Raw genomic sequence first — 17,386 nt, forward strand, 5'->3', positions numbered from 1 at the left:
GAACATATAGGGTTAATATAAAAACAAGAGAAAAATATTGTCATGACTATAAGCATGGACTCAGGATTCAAAAAATTGTCTTTGTCACTTACTGCTTGTACAAATCTGGGCACATTTATGTGCTTGGAATCCTCACCTATAAATGGAAAGTAAGTAGTATCATCCACATACCATCAACCAACCATATTGAGAAGATTAAATACCGTATTTTCTGGCGTATAAGACGACTTTTTAACCCAGGAAAATCTTCTATACGCCAAGTCGTCTTATATGCCGGAAAATACGGTAAGTTAATACATGCAAAGCACTTAGCACAGTGCTCAACTCAATTAGGGTTAGCTGTTATTTTAGCAGGGTGTTTTGTTTTGTTTTTGTTTTTTGTTTTGGGGGGTTTCTGCTATTGTTAGTATTATGTGCAAGTAGTAGAAGCTAATATTGGTTGATTAAGCAGAAAAGGGATTTATTAAAAGGCTTTTGGTTCACAGAACCAATTGATTTCAAGAACAAGATTCAAGAATAAGCTTTTAGGAATAAACCCCAAATATCACATATCTTGAATGACATGAAAACGCATCCACAATCACAGAATGCTCAAAACTAAAGTTTGTGTCATTAGAATTTCTGCACCACAACTCAATTTTCCCAGCTGCAAGGGGAAGTAGAAAATCAACTATCTGGCCATTTAAAATCTGCAGGAGAAGGCTGTTCTGCCCAGATTCTCCAGATGTATAAAAAAAAATCAGATGCCAGGTGGCCAAAATGAACTCAATCTGTTTGACTTTTACGCTAAGATTTATTGCTTGGAGTCATTTGTTAAAGGTTGTGCGATTTTATTCAAGGTCAAGAATAAGGTTTACATAATCCTTTAAAGACTCCATGGTTCCATCAGGAAAGGCTTAAAATATCCGGGGACAGAAGGAACTTCCAAATACCCTTGACATATAAACAGAGTTACTGGGTAGGCTTGGTATCCAATATTTAAGTTAAAGTCACTGGATTTATTTTTAGCATTAGGTCATCAGTTTTTAATTTCCATAGTTGAAGATTTTCACCTATACATATTTGACTAGGGAGAGTGAATGGTTTCCAAGTCTTCAATTGGGAAAATAAAAATTCTCAGAGTTGAATGAACATTCTCTCATGGAAAAAAAAATAATCCTATATTCTTTCTCTCTGAACTATTAATATATTTGTGCTGCGGGGGTGGGGGGGTGGGGGGGTGCATTCCACAAGAAGGACATTAGCCAGGAGGGGAAAGAGCAATTATAATTGGGCTTTATCTATTTTAAACTCGACTATAAAAAAAAAAATAGTGCCTAAAATACCAGCAATCCAGCTCCCAACTGTCCTTTCTGAGCAACAGACAGATATGCTGACCCCATGACTAATGCCCGGTGCCTGTCTCAACCCGGCCTGGAGCTCCACCACTGGTGCATTCCAAGCCCGGTGGGTGGTTCCTAAAGCAAATCCCCCCGCAGTGCGTGAACCTTGCGGCATCTCTGAACAAGTATGACCCTTTGGGATCCCAAAAATATTCTTGGGGAATTTAATTCAAGTGTTTATAGAAACCACAGAAAGGCAATTAAGAAGCTTTCCTGCCCAATCCTTTTGGCTCTTAAGCAGATGAATTCTCCGACCTATACACATGGTTTGCACAAAATAGTTTGGTGACATTTGTAGCAATTATAGCAAGAAAGAAAGGTGAAGGGAAAATTTACAGAGGTCATTGTGTTCACTGCCTATTTATTTTCAAACACACAAAGCTTGTCAAATCAGAAATTCTGGTATGTTACTATTGTGGGATGAAAATTTGGTTTCTTCAACCGGAAGAATAAAAATACTGTCACATTCCTTCTAAGTTGTTTCCAATAATCCACTGAATAGTATGTGTCTAGACATTTGAGATATACAAAAACGGCCCGAGGGATCACCATCAACCAACCATATGGTGAGAGCTCATCCAAGGAGGCGGGCCATAGTTTGGAAATAGAAATACGTCTTCCTATAAGCAATAAGTATGAGATATTCCCTCCCCCCCAAAAAATATGTAATAAAGTAATTGGAAATTGAAAAGGATTTTAAGTGCAACAGAGAGGTTTCAAGTTAACGGCATGATAATTTTTTTCATAAATAAATATTTAAATGTATGGGTCTGTTATAAGTGATTAGGTTTCCATATAACACGGCAAAAAAAAGTAGCTGATGGACTTTGAAACCAGCCTGCCTGAGTTCAAATCCTGACTTCAGTTCCCAACTCAGCAAATTCCTTAAATCTCTCTGGGCTTCTGTGTAAAATGGGGATAGTAACAGTCCAGAACCCATGATGGTGTTTGAGGATTAGGACAGTGTCTGGCTGTATAGGCATTTGTTAGAAGGTAAGTAAATAGAACATTTAATATGTCTCCGAAAATATGCAATTTATACTTTTCAGGGCATTCTTAGTTGACATATAACTCACTGGGTTCTTAACATTTTAAAATAAAAATATCAAACATTTCATTTCTTTTATTTCTCAGCAATAACAAATATTTGCTACTGGATAATCCTGCAAGAATACAGGGAAGAAGAAAAAATACAAGAACTCTTGAGGCAAATATTTAAATATTTAGTAAAATGAAAAACATCTAGTCATTTAAAGCAAAAAGTAATCAAGGCAAGGTAGATCACCCATCTGACGTCCTTTTTTAAAATTTAGAGCAACATAATATAAATTACTAGGATTAAAAATGTGATCGCAACCACAGACATCATTGAAATACTGTGCTCTAAAAAGCCTTGGTGCTAACACATAAAATAATTGAGAAAAGAATCAAGTTGGTATATATAAAGATTTATCAGTGAAGCTGGAAGCTGTTTTACTTTGTTTCAAACAACAATTATTGTACAAAACAATATTTCTGTTTTTAAATGTTTTATATTGATTTCAGACAGAAGTGAGAGGAAGAGAGGGATAGGAATATCAATGATGAGAATCATTTTATCACCTACTTCCTGCACACCCCTACTAGAGATTGAGCCTGACACCCAGGCGTGTGCCCTGACCGGGAATCAAACCATGACCTCCTGGTTCATAGATTGAACGCTCAACCACTTAGCCACACTTGGGCTGTTGTTTTTAATCCTCACCCAAAGATATTTTTATTGATTTTTAGATAGGGAGGAAGGGAGGGTGGAGAGGTGGAGATGGGGGCGGGGGAGAGGGAGGGAGGGAGAGGGGGAGAGGGGGAGAGAGGGAGAGAGGGAGAGGGAGAGATGGAGAGAGGGAGAGGGGGAGAGAGAGAGGGTAAGGGGGGGGAGAGAGAGGGTAAGCGGTGGGGGGGGAGAGAGAGAGAGAGAGAGAGAGAGAGAGAGGCCTTACGCACCCCAACCAGGAATTGAACCAGCAACCTTTTGGTGTACAGGACAATGCTCCAACCAACTGAGCCACCTGGCCAGGGCACACAACAATGTTTTTAAACAACCCACATATCTTTTTAAAATATGTATAAAAAAGTATTTGGAAAGGAAGTGCAATTTTTTAGCAGTAACTACATCTATGAATGGGTAGGGTGGTGCATTTAGGAACTTTCTTTTTACCTTATACATTACTAACTTTTTTCCAACATGTATCATTTTATAGTATAAAACATTTAAAGTGTTATTTGTAGAAGTTAGTAATGCATATTGATGTCTGGTCCCTTATAGTTTCCTTTCTTCAAAAATCACAAACACACAATGGTAATGAGTTCTGGCTATGCCTAAGTGTAAAGTAAATTTACCTTTTTCCAGCAGATGGACAGTGGTGGATTAGGCCTACACATCACGTTGGACCCGAGTTACTTTTAAGTCCTTAACCTTTAGAAAAATATAGCTGGCATTGCAGAGAAGCACCAATGCTATTCCTCCCCAAATAAGGACGTCAAATTAACCAAGGATTTGTTAGGACAAAGGAAAAAATAGAAACTAATTCTATTTGGACAGAGAACAGCATTATTCCCCACAAAGAGATCCAACATTAGCAAACACCTCTCACCATTTTGTCAGCTTTGAAAATAGATTTAAGTCCCTCACCAGCTACGCCCCAAATTAGCCAGCCACTCCTTCCAATAGTGATCTGCACAATGTTTCTATTTAGGGTCTTGTGTTGCCTTCCTTGGTATATGAGACACCCGAAATTCAAGGACACAAGAAGAGAATTAATAACCAAGAAATATATATCACATGCCAAGCGCAGTGCCATACATATCTGAGGCATTCCCTCCTTGAATAAAAAGCTGACATTGTCCTCACTGTGCTCATGAGAACATTGAGGCTCTGAGAAGTCATCTGTCCAAGGCCCCTCAGCTAGTGTGGGGGTGGGGGGGAAGAGAGAGAGACAGAGCCAAGTAGTCCAGCTCCAGAGCACTGACCACCACACCACACAGCCTCCACAGTGGATCCCAAGGATAGTAAGATCCTTTGATGATGAGGTGATTTTGAGTGACACCAGAAAATAAGGACCCCTTATTCAGCACTTTATCAGTTTTCACATGCTCATGTCAAGCAAGCCACTGAAGCATAGAGGGTGATATTAAAATCCACACAAAGAGACTTTTATGGTTTTTACACCCTCTGACCAGTCCACTATTATTTGTCAATGATAAGTTTGTTTCTTACTGTGAATAATTCTGAAAAATAATTGAGAAGCTTGGACTAAAGATCTCTTGTTTTCTTCTGTCCCCCATTCAACCTCCCCTGAATTTGCAGGAAAATGGACAAAGAAAATACGGGGGCCCTCCACCTGGTTGGGATGCTGCGCCCCCAGAAAGGGGCTGTGAGATCTTTATTGGGAAACTTCCCCGAGACCTTTTTGAGGATGAACTTATACCGTTATGTGAAAAAGTGAGTCCATGTTTAGATTTGCTTCTATTTCAAGGGAAAAGTACTACTGTCTTCACTTTGCTTTCATGCTCGTTTTTCCTCGTCAGTATGATGTCTTCCAATTGCTATTCCTCAAGCAGATAAAACCTTCCTACCTGTGGGTGACGGTCTCAGCTCTTTATCCTTTTACTGACAGCTTGACATTAGCTGCTACTGACGTCATCGCTGATGACCATCAAATCTATATTTCATACCCTGGTCTCCACTGGCATGCCACCTCACTGCCAACTCCATGTGCCTATCAATATAGACTAACCCTACAACAACCTGTCTAAAAACAGAGACTGCTTCAACTTGACATGTTAATATGTGTGCAACATTTTTACATAAAAATAATAGGGAGGTTTGTCATAGCTCAAAACTGTGTCTATTATGTATTGGTCCAGAATAAAAAATTTTCGACAAGTTTGAATTTCTTGTCCACCCTAATGTACCAATAAAATTATATAATTATTAAGGTTCTCAAAGTAATTATGCAATTGTTAAGGGATAAACTTCCTCAGTTTTCATTCCAAATGATATTTTGTTACTAAGCCCCAATGAAATGGACAATACAAAATTCACAGTTATTTTCAATAATTCACCAAGTGGTGTTTAAACAACCAAATTCCTAGAAAATTCAGTAAAATGAGTTTAGCTATTTATTTCCCTAAATGCCAAAACCAATTGTGCTTTCGTGTGACTGTGTGTGTTTGTGTGTGTGTGTGTGTGTGTGTGTGTGTGTGTAACTCAGCCTCAGAACTGCATCTAATTTTATACATACAATCCCCCTTGGGCTGTGGCCAAATTATGGACTTAATCCTGTAGAATCTTATACACAAAACCTGAAAATGAGCAACAAGAAACACCTGAAACACAGGTGAAACATGTTGAACTCTTTCCCAATGAGCCCAGAAGAAATAGGTGTCCCTCATTGAATACCTTGGGGTGGTCAGGGGTGGGTGAGACTGAGATGAGGGGTAACCAACCAGTACGTAACAGCATATGCTTAATGATGTTTCTTCTCCCCACACATGCCCCTCATATCTATTTGGGCCACCCTTCTTACAGCAGCCAGCAAGCATGAATTCCTGAGCCTGTATTTCAGGAGAACGTTTGGGGTATCAAGTAGTATATTGGCAAAGCAGAGTGGCTGTAGCCAGAGACGTAGTGAGTACCCTCCTGGGTGGAGGTCCTGGCCCTGGTCAGCTGTATTAAGACCAGCCTTTACCTTCAGCCTACAGACTATGAAATAACAGGGCTCCCCAGATTATCCTCTGAAACACATCATCTGTATTAATTTTGACTTCATGGTGGGGGAAAAAGTCAGCTAAGAAGATTTAGCAAGGGTCCAAATTAAGTGTTCCTGGTTTTCCTTTTAAGTATCTGTGGTAGAGTAAGGAGACTTCAGAGGCCAATGGAGAGAGCAAGGACGAATCTATCAAGAAATTGTACTTCTGATGACAAATGTGTTTTCAGATCCCTAAAAACAGTGTATAAATCCCCCGATAGTTGTGTGGTGAAAGGTCATTTGCTCTGTCAACAAATATATTCTGTTAACTCGGGCTGAAATGCCACTTGTATACTTTTTTAAAATTAACTTGCCTTTGCCCAGGAGTCAGGTAATGGATCCAAACCCCACATGTGCAAACCATTCCACCTGGGATGCAAATGCCAAATATGGCAGTGACCGACTTCGGAAAGCGTTGTGTGTACGTGTGCGCATGTGTGGTCATTTGGAAGCACAAATGCATAAATATGAATTTCTCATGTTCTCTTATTTATAGATTGGTAAAATTTATGAAATGAGAATGATGATGGATTTTAATGGCAACAATAGAGGATATGCCTTTGTAACATTCTCGAATAAACAGGAGGCCAAGAATGCAATCAAGCAACTTAATAATTATGAAATCAGGTAAGCAGAACAGACACCCCAGAGCCAACCTCACCTGCATCCACTCTGCCTTGTTTCAGTGGAACCTGCCAGAGAGAGAACCTTTCTAGTAGAGAATAGCCTTTGGTTTGCTTTGACCAGGGGAAAGATAAAGTTCTCATCCGGAAAAGACCCACAGTTGTCAGAGCATCCTCCTCCTCCTCAAATATTCATGGAGCGTCATCTAAACACCTGCTCTGGAGACATGGAAATCGAGCCCTCTGCTTTTGAGAGATGGCTTTCCTTCTCTAAGCAATTCTAGGGAAGGTGCCTGACAAACCCCACATTTAGAAATAGAACATGGAGCCTCTAGGCTCCCCCTGCTGGTAACTGATAGCTGACCAGCCCCAAACTATCAAAAATAATAATTTCTAAAGATCTAGTAGCAAACCATTTTTTTTTAAAAAAGTAAAGTTTAAAAAGAAACTGAATGATTACTTTGTCAACTTTTCCCTTCCACCCTACTCCAAAAAAACATGTTCCCAGAGCGACGGAGATGAACCCGTCACAGATCTGATCCGTGGTCCTTGGTTCTTCAGAAAAGCAGAGAAGGCAACTAGGACAGTGGCCCAACCCTCGCCAGAATACCTGCAACACATATAAGCCACTGTTTCTAAGAACTCAGTATTCTCCCACTCACCTGGGTGGGCCTTTTCAACCATGACAAACAAGTGGTTTCTGTTAAGGGAACTTGGGCCATTTTTAATAACTTTGTGTTATTACAAAAGTCACACAGCCCGATTTGCAACACACACACACACAAACCAAAAAAAATCCTACAAAGTAATAAAAGTTAAACCTTTCCTCCATAACCCCATTGCCCAAAGATAATCACTACATTGATTTTTTTATTGTCTTTTTGGATTTTCTATAGGTTTAATAAAAATGGCCTTCTCACATATTTAATTTGTAGCCTTTTTTAAAAAGTCCAGCAGCATATCGTGAACTGCCTTTTTAAATCAATAAATATGCTTCTGCATTAGTATGTTCAATGACTGTAGCGCATTCTATACTATGAATTCTCGTCTTTTGTTAACTTCTCAGCCAGCAGCATTATTGTCCACCTTAGGGGACATTTAGAAAATGAGGAGGCATTTTTTCAAAGACCTAACGGGTAGCTACTGGCATTTAGTGGGCAAGAACCAGGGTGACAACTATACTATGGTACACAATGAGGAAATGTCCGGCCCCAAAGTCAGTAACATCTCAGTTGAGACATTCAACTAGTCGCATATATTGGGACATTTTGCTCGTTTCCCATTTGGAGGCAGGTTATCTTGAATAACAACAACGAATATCCTTATACATAATACTTGGGGCTCATCAGTTCCCGAAGATCCCTTTCAGAAGGGGCATTATTTGGTCACAGATTTTGCACACTTGAGACTTTTGATACATTTTGCCAAATGTTTCCCAGAAAAGTTTAATCAATCTGCCAAGGAAGGTGTACTTTGACTTGCTATTAAGCAACACGGTTCAGTGGAAGAAACGAATTGAACCAAGAACCCAGCAAGTCACTTAATTTCTTGGAGTCTCAAGTTCTTCATCTGTGAAATGGAAAGAACACCTCCGCATTACAGGCTCCAGTGGAGGCCAAGTAAGATAACATGTAAAAATCTGTTCAAGCATAAGGGACTATTTTTAATAGCAATCATGTCAGAATAGCATCCCAATTTGTATGGAAAAAAAGAGAGCACCAGAGGTTGCAAATTCAAATACCTTCGGGGCCAGGCAGAGACCTGAGTAACATGGGCAGGTATAGAGGCCTCAGCAATGGGGATGTTTTAGGGAGGAGTGAGAATTGACAACTGATGCATCCACATCTAATCTAAAGACAGCAGATGCTACTCAGCTTCAAATACCATTTTTTTTCTTAAAAAATATAGAGCAAGTCTGGCCAGTGTGGCTCAGTGGTTGAGCATTGACCCATGAACCAAGAGGTCACTGGTTCAATTGGTTGCAAGCTCCATCCCCAGTAGGGGGTGTGCCAGAGGCAGCCAATCGATGTATCTCTCTCATCAATGATTCTCTCTATCCTCTCTCTAAAAATCAATTAAAAATAAAAAAAAAGATGCAGAGTCCACAGCAGCCTGCCCAAGCCTTGTGATCTCATGTGGAATGCAGTGTACTTTAAATATATATGGAGAGAGAGAGAGAGAGGTAAATGTTGACAGATTTTCCAGTTTCTCAAAAGCAGTCACAACTTTCCCAAAATAGTTTAATCACTGTTAAGACCAAACATCCCACATCTATAGGTCATATCAGGTGCAAGGCCATACTTTTTCAACTTCTGTTAATCACATGTGGGTTCTCGCCAATCAAACGTGTGCTCCTTTTGCAGAAATGGGCGACTCTTAGGGGTCTGTGCCAGCGTGGACAACTGCCGATTGTTTGTTGGGGGAATTCCCAAAACCAAAAAGAGAGAAGAAATCTTAGCAGAAATGAAGAAGGTAACCGAAGGCGTTGTGGATGTCATTGTCTACCCGAGTGCTGCAGACAAAACCAAAAACCGAGGCTTCGCCTTCGTGGAATACCAGAGTCACCGGGCTGCTGCCATGGCCCGGAGGAAACTCCTCCCAGGTTAGCAACCCCCCGGCTCACACCTGAGTCTCCCCACTCCATCCTGCCTGCCTCGGCTGCTGTGCTCCCTAGCAAAGGAAGCAAGTGTTTGCTGTCCTTGTGTCGCTTATGTTATGTTTTAAACTCTTTATCCTTCTTATCTATCTCAAAATAAATTAAGTCCCCTAAAGTTTTCACAGAAAGCGTTCTGATTCTATGCATCAAGTCTAATTTACACACATCAGAGAAATTTAGAACTCTAAGCTCCAGCAATCCTATCATGAATCCCTAAAGAATTTTCTTAAAATTAAATATATCAATCAACAGTTATTTTTATGTAGATATTTTGTGATCAGGTTTATTAGAAATAGGGTGTGTATTCCATTACAATGTAGAAATAATAAGTCTTCAAAGATACATTATCCCAATGACAATGAATGATATTTTTTTGTGACTCCTAGTATCTAATAATTTCTGCATAACTTGGAGGAACAGACATAATAACTCTCTGTAGAAAAGAAGCTTTGTTAGGTGCTACAACCATAGGGTAAGTCCCATTTGGGTAATAACCATTGATTCCTAAATGTCAGACCCCTACACAAGACTGCCTCGGTCAGATCAACTTAGAAAATAATTGTTGCTTCCTTCTAAAATATTTTCTCAGACTTACACAGAGTAAGGTATTAAAATGAATTAACATTAAAATGAGAGGATTTCCATTACAACATACTGGACACATCAGAATCAACTCTTCTCCTGAACATGATGGGAGAGCTTCCAGAATTGAAAACCAAATAACAAAAACACCAGAACTTAGGTTGTCCTCGTACACATTCTTAAAGACAAAACAAACCAACAGTAGGATTAGCCCGCTAGAAATTTCCAACATTGAAGATGGCTTCTGAGCGTGGGGAAGATTTTTTAAAAGAACATTTTCATAAAGGCAGCTGAAAGTGAAAAAAATGAGATGCACCCTTCCCCCCAAAAAATTGCTGAGTCTGTTAGAGAGGTGCATGTTTTTAATGTTGAAGTTTCCATTTACTTTTTGCTCACTACCCAGTGGTCATGTCATCTGACTCACAGCTGCGTAGAATCACAAATGCTCCTCATGGGGCAAACCTAACCTCTCAGTGACTGGGACTTAATATGTTGCTGTCCTCTTCAACTCTTTTTCAAAACCAACAATTCTGCCATGGAAAAGTCCCCATTTCAATCCTGTTCTTAGGACATCGTTATAATCTAACACAGATATCCCCCCCCCTCCCCGCTTATTTTTCCAAGGTCTCCTAATTATTCTCCCGCTTCTGCTCTCTCTCTGATGTACCCCCAACCTCTGCCTACTCCATCCTCAACATTACTATGAGATTAGCATTCCCAAAATATTGTACCAGTCTTTCCACAAATTCTTGCAAACAGCAGAAATTCAGTCTCTATCTGTTGATAGGTTAAGGGGTGTTACTCACTCGTCAGTTCAAAAGTATTCACCCACCCCTTACTGCATATGAGATAAAGAGTAAACTCTCAGCCTGCCATTCAAGGCCTGCCATCCATGACCCTAGTCCGCTACAACCATATTTTCTACCTTCTACTTCCCAATAAAAACTCCCTTTTCTGGCAGGACAAACCCCTCAATGTCCTAGAGCAGTGGTCGGCAAACTCATTAGTCAACAGAGCCAAATATCAACAGTACAACGATTGAAATTTCTTTTGAGAGCCAAATTTTTTAAACTTAAACTTCTTCTAATGCCACTTCTTCAAAAGAAACTCGCCCAGGCCGTGGTATTTTGTGGAAGAGCCACACTCAAGGGGCCAAAGAGCCGCATGTGGCTTGCGAGCCGCAGTTTGCCCACCACGGTCCTAGACAACACCATGCTAATCTTTGCCTCCTGGGCTCCTAAGGAGATCCCCTTCCCCTCTGCTGACTGATGATGCTCAAAGCCCAGCTCAGCCACCGCTCCCTTGAGAAACCGGCTGCCACTCTTCCAGCCCACATGGGTCACTCTCTCTATTAGCTGTAAAAGGAGATGTGTACAATGGTTCTGGGACTGGGCGAGGGTGACAGTGAAAGAGAGTCCAGAAAGGAGGAAAGTTCTCAGGGGCCAGACAGCCAGTGCTCCTAGAGATTCAGAACTTCTTGTTCGCTTCCCCTCTCTTTAAAAATCCAGCATCTGGACCCACAGAAAGGGGCTGTCCTTACCTGAGCGGAGCTGACGGAGTTAGGCAGGGCTGAGCAGCTGGGCTTCAGAAATTCCCAAGCACGTTGTGCTGCGTCCACTCGAGGTCCTGACTTTTCCCTCTGGGTTCTCAGTCCGGATCCAGGAAGCTGGATGCTCGCTCCTTCACTCTCCCCATCCACTGCCTATCTTTATCACGTTCAAGGCAGCACCCCTCGCCCTCGGCCCTTTAAATTGGCCTCAGCTGAGTTGAGTTTTATTCAGCTGGGGTTCAGGCAGCCTGCCTCATCAGCAGATCAACAAGATGGGGCACAGTGGTGAATCGCCAGCCTCAGCAAACGGGTTCATTTCTACTGAGGCCTGAGAGCAAAATCTATTATCCATTTGGACAGTCTACCTATTACCCCACTGTAGATTCAACAACAACAAAGGATTTCTGGACAGCCTGGTTTTAAAGAATAAAGAGGTCCTTAAGAAACATGATAGGCGCAGCCCACGGGAAGCTTTTCCTTCTTAATTGATCCAGACATGGAGGCAGAGAAAATTGTCTAAAGTGATGTACTGGCTCCCCAACCACCTACCTCCTGTTACCAGTGGCAGCTCTCATTTAACAAGATGCATCTTTGCTGAGACATGTATGGAACAAAGTTGTCACATCCTACTTAGACATTATCAAAGAATAACAAAGGATGCTGGGGCCGGGGGGGGGGGGGGGGGGGAGGTGTGTGTCTTACCGTGGTTTGCCCACATCAGAGTCACCTGGAGGGCTGGTTAAAGCAGATTGCTGGGCCCCATCACTTGCATTCCTGATTCAGTAGGTCCAGCGTGTGGTCTGATAATTTTCATTTAAAACAAGTTCCCATGATTCTACGGCTCCCGAGATTACAAGTCTAAAGCAATGGTTGTCCATCCTGAGCTGCAAATTTGAAACACCTAAGGAGGTTTTTAAACAATACCAGTACCCAAATCAACCTTTAATCAATTGAATCTGTTTCTCTGGGGTACAGAGCTGGGGCACCGGTGTTTTAATTTTCCAGGTGATTCTATTGTGCTGCTGAATTTGTTGATCCATTGCTATGTCTATCAACTAATTATACTGAACATTCACCTGCATTAGGAGGTAAATAGGACTATGTAGGGACTATTCAGTATGGAAACATTTATTAAACATCAGTAACATACCTTCTAATCTAAATGACAAGGGAGCCCTAGCCAGGTGGCTCAGTTGGTTGAAGTATCATCCTGTACACCAAAAGATTGTGGGTTTGATTCCCAGTCTGGACACATATGTAGGTTGGGGGATATATCCCTGGTCAGACACATACAGGAGGCAACCAATCAATGTTTCTCTCTCTCTCTCTCTCTCTCTCTCTCTCTCTCCTTCTTTCCCTTCCTCACTCTCTAAAATCAATAAAAAAATTATCCCGGAGTTGGGTGGAGGGGGAAAAAGGGGGAAAATGGGGGACATCTATAATATTCTTAACAATAAAATAAATGTTTTTTAAAAATCAAACAAGACCTCTAAATTTCCGGGAGGTGCCAGTAAGTCTTCTACCAAATTACTTCAGTGTAAGAGGAAGCCTACAAACATCAGCTTAGAATCAGTGATGGGCAACCTTTTGAGCTTGGTGTGTCAAACTTCGCCAAAAAACTGAGCATGACTCGGGTAGTGTGTAATTTTGAGGAAAAAACTAACTCCAAGACTCTAGTCGCAAATGTTTCATCCTCAGGAGCAGCAAATGTTTCATCCTCGGCATGCGGCCGCGTGTCATCAGAAATGGCTACGCGTGTCAGTGCTGACACACGTGTCATAGGTTCGCCATCACTGGCTTAGATCATACCCAAGAGCTAGGCCCTCTGATGCCATCCCACCTACATTAACCACATGGAAGGGCTTTCTCAGGTGAGGCCTGTTTCATTGACGTTAACTCACCACTGTCTCACCTTCACTTTTGAGTCTTGAAATTGGAAATAGTTCAAGATGGAAAAGCCCCGTCTCCTCAGATGAAGCTCAGATTATGGGAGGCCAAAGGGGTGGAAGAATACTGTGTTTTAAATGAAGATTTTAATTTAGCAGATAGTAGCAAGTAGATGCTGAAGTTTAAATAAGTATAACTGTAAGCAGCTCAGTTTTAATTTATGAGATCATTTCTTTGTCAGATAAAAAGATTTGTCTTCCTTTTTTCTTTCCTTCTTTCAGTTTCCTTCCTTCCTTCCTTCCTTCCTTCCTTCCTTCCTTCCTTCCTTCCTTCCTTCTTTCCCTTTCTAACAAAGTTTTAAACTCTGAAGGAGAAATTTAACTTTGGCTCGGCAAAGACCAGCCTTAGGTAATAAGAAGCTTGGGTCTGAGGTGCGGTTTGAAACATGTTGTCTATAGTATAGAATTGTACACCAGAAACCTATATACTTTTATTAATCAATGCCACCCCAATAAATTAAAAACAAAAGAAAAGAAAAACATGTTGCCTAAAAGCAAAAAGCCAGGTTCCAGAGATATGCATGGTATTGGTGGTGATGGGTATATGCAGGAGCTAGGTCTAGACTCTCAATCTGCTCCAGGGGGTAGTGCCAAGGCCCCTCTTAGCCCAATTGGTTGTTGGAGCTTCAAGGCTTAGGCTGATCAGCCAAGCCTGCAGCCCCAGGAGAAGCCCCAGGAGAAAACAGGCGCCCTTTGAGCCTGATGGAGTAGCCACCTGAACTATGAGTTATCAATGTCTGCACCTGAGATTCTACCTGACAGTCCTGAGTCCCCTCTATGATTCCTTTCCATGAGAGAGAAGGCCCAAGGAGGTCTCTGGCACTTTGGCTTTCTAGGATGTTGAACTGTCTGCCCTACCTAAAACAAACAGACAGACAGACAGACAAAACCATGATTTGTAGTCATGCATATGTGACTGCAAAAATAAATAAATAATAAAATCAATAAAAAACATATCCTCTGGCAAGGATAAAAAATAAAATAAATGACATCGGAGATTCTAAAAATATTATATCGAGTCCAGGTTTCAGGCTTGATCCCCAGTAGGGGGCATGCAGGAGGCAGGCGATCGATGTTTCTCTCTCACTCTCTCAAATCAATAAAAATCCATAAAAACTTTTTTAAAAAGTATACCCAACCACTATACTCAGGGTAGATATTCTGAGGAAAGTATACATACATAAAAATAACCACATATATCAAGAGGAGAGGGCATTATTGAATTTTCATTCACAAGTGGTAAACTAAGTCTCTTATATGCATCATCTTATTTTGTTGTCTGCACAACATCCCCAATAAGGAGGTACTTTTATGATCCCAGTTTTACAGTTGAGGAAATCGATGCTTAGAAAGATTATGTTTCGTAGCCAGGATCACTGATCTGATATTTGAACTTGTCTGATTTCAAAGCCTATGTTACCAGAGTACTCTCCAGCACTGACTTCCACAGGGATGTTCATGGAAATCACTGCTTCCCATACTGCCTCTCCCTTCTGTCCTTTTGCAAATCTTCAGGCTCCTGGATGACTTACCCATGGTACCAGGCTGGGAAAGCAAAAGCCAGTGTACAGAACAGTGCTTCTCAACCTTGGCTGCATAGTAAAATGAAACAAGGTGCCTATAAGAGTCCCGAGGCCCAGACCACTTATTCCAGAATTGAGGAGAGTCCAGGGGTCTGCGATGAGCTGGTAAAGCTTCAACAGCCAACTCCCAGGAGAAAATCAAAAGCCCTGACTTGTAACATTTGCCAATTTCATGGTATTAGCACTCCCACTGTGGCTGATTTCAAGCTACCAAGGTGATATCCACTGGCTCACACAATTCTGGAAATATAGCAATCTATTCTTGCAAGTAGATAGGAGCTGGATCCAGCACACCATTGAGAGGAATTTTTTAAAGCTCTTCCAATGTGGGGCCACGGCTGAGAACCACTGGGCTACCGAAACCAGAGTCACCTGGGAGCCCTATGGATCCTGGGATAAGGCAAACAGCAAAGTCTATGTAAAGCCTGGAAGAGGAAGGGAAGGAGTAGAAGGGGACAGGAGGGGAGGGAAGGAAAAAAGTAATGAAAGAAACTATCTCCGGGAAGCAATGCAGAACAAGGTACCTAGCCAGCTGGGGTAGCAAAGGCAGGTTCTCTAGCATCAGCTAATTCATTGGGGTGAGTCTGTTCTTCAGGTTTTAAAATGTCAATGCCACAGATGCTTTCATTGACGACTTTGCAAAGAAAAAAAAAAGATGCATTTTGATTGAAAATAATTGCCTCCCATGTGTAATGATTAAACAAGTAAACCTTTACCAATACTGAGAATTTCTGATTTTGTTCCCTCAAGCTTTTTATTGCTTCCGGAATAGAGCTTGTTCTATAACAACTAATATAAAGCAACAAGATTTCAATCAAATTTGAAATTGAGCCAACCCTCACTCTCCTCTCATCGCTTCAACACAGATCTGTACTGTGTAGGGGTACAGGGCGTGACTAACACGTAACAGGAGCGGTGAGAAGTGAAACAGATCCTCTGGAAAGCTAATTTCCTCATCTATAAAATGAGAAAGTCATTCCCCTCCACATAGAGATACTGTGAGAAGGGACTGAGATGGTGTATGGGAAACAGATAATATAGTGCAAGACATTCAACAAACTGCAATTTATAGGAATTCAACAATATACGTAGGCATGGATAACAACTAGCCTTTTGAGAAGAGTTCAGGTTCTCATTATAGACTTTTCCATTGCTCTTTGTCTTCTTGATTTGATTAAAAAAGTATTCTTCTCCAGATTCCCAAGTTGTCCATGTTCTGAAAGAGAGAAAGCTCGGAGGGAAGACAGTGAATGGATCAGAGCCCTGACCAAGTGAAATAGACACAGGACAAACGAGGGGTTCCTGAGCCCTCCCCACCTGTGTCCATGCTCCATTTTTTGGACAGCTTAGTGGTGGCAGCTGGCCACACAGATTCCAACAGCAGCAGAAATACTTCCCAATGACCCTTATAGTGTTTTGTGAAGTCAGACTTGATATCTGAGCCCTACATCCATTATTTTCCTTTCTCCCCCTTTGCCAGCTCACCTCCAACCTTCACCCTGTAGGAGCGGTTCTAAGACCCAACTTGCCCATTGCTGCCTCATTTCTGTTCAGTTTTGAATCACATACTAGTTTCCTTTATACTCAGTCATTATAATAAGCCACTTACAATGCAGAACTCCCTTCTAGCCAGCTCCTACATTTATTTGGAATGTCTGTTAAAATAAATAATCTACTCTTTTAATATTTTTCTTCTTGTTCAGTTAAGATCTCCAGGGTGAGTTCCATGTAAAAGGCCATCAGTCTGAACTGAGATAATGTTGTCCTGATTTCTATATAACTAATCACACTTGTGATCTTTTCTGTAGGAAGAATTCAGTTATGGGGACACCCCATTGCAGTAGACTGGGCAGAACCAGAAGTAGAAGTTGATGAAGACACAATGTCTTCAGTGAAAATCCTGTATGTAAGAAACCTAATGCTGTCTACCTCTGAAGAGATGATTGAAAAAGAATTCAATAATATTAAACCAGGTAAGACATACCGTAGAAGATTACTTGTTCAAAACATATTTTAAAAACACCTGTGCTTACAATGACTTCCAAAATTTCAAACAAGAAAGCTTTCATTTATCATTCTGAGAATTGCATGCAGACTACTAAAACTACACTTATACCTTTAGATTAGAAAATAGGAACATATTGTCCTATAACATTTATCAATATTATAGTTTTACATTTATCTCTGTGATTACTTAATGGATACATAGTTCCGTCACTGAACTATAAATTCCATGAGTTCTTTTTGCTCTTATTGTCTCTTCAGCCCCTGTCTTTGT

The 17,386-nt window shown here is 41.0% G+C and overlaps 1 protein-coding gene across 2 annotated transcripts in view; it reads left to right on the forward strand.

The window, feature by feature from the left end:
• Window positions 1–17,386, forward strand: part of A1CF (APOBEC1 complementation factor) — a 76,345-nt gene that overhangs the window by 39,682 nt on the left and 19,277 nt on the right. For both annotated transcript variants that reach the window (XM_079794125.1, XM_079794126.1), the window contains exons 3-6: window positions 4,726–4,860; window positions 6,666–6,796; window positions 9,156–9,394; window positions 16,917–17,081. In XM_079794125.1, the coding sequence (XP_079650251.1) occupies window positions 4,726–4,860; window positions 6,666–6,796; window positions 9,156–9,394; window positions 16,917–17,081 (670 nt within the window). The remainder of the gene's footprint in view (window positions 1–4,725; window positions 4,861–6,665; window positions 6,797–9,155; window positions 9,395–16,916; window positions 17,082–17,386) is intronic.

This window comes from Cnephaeus nilssonii, assembly GCF_951640355.1.
Source record: "Cnephaeus nilssonii genome assembly, chromosome: 16".
Taxonomy (NCBI): domain Eukaryota; kingdom Metazoa; phylum Chordata; class Mammalia; order Chiroptera; family Vespertilionidae; genus Cnephaeus; species Cnephaeus nilssonii.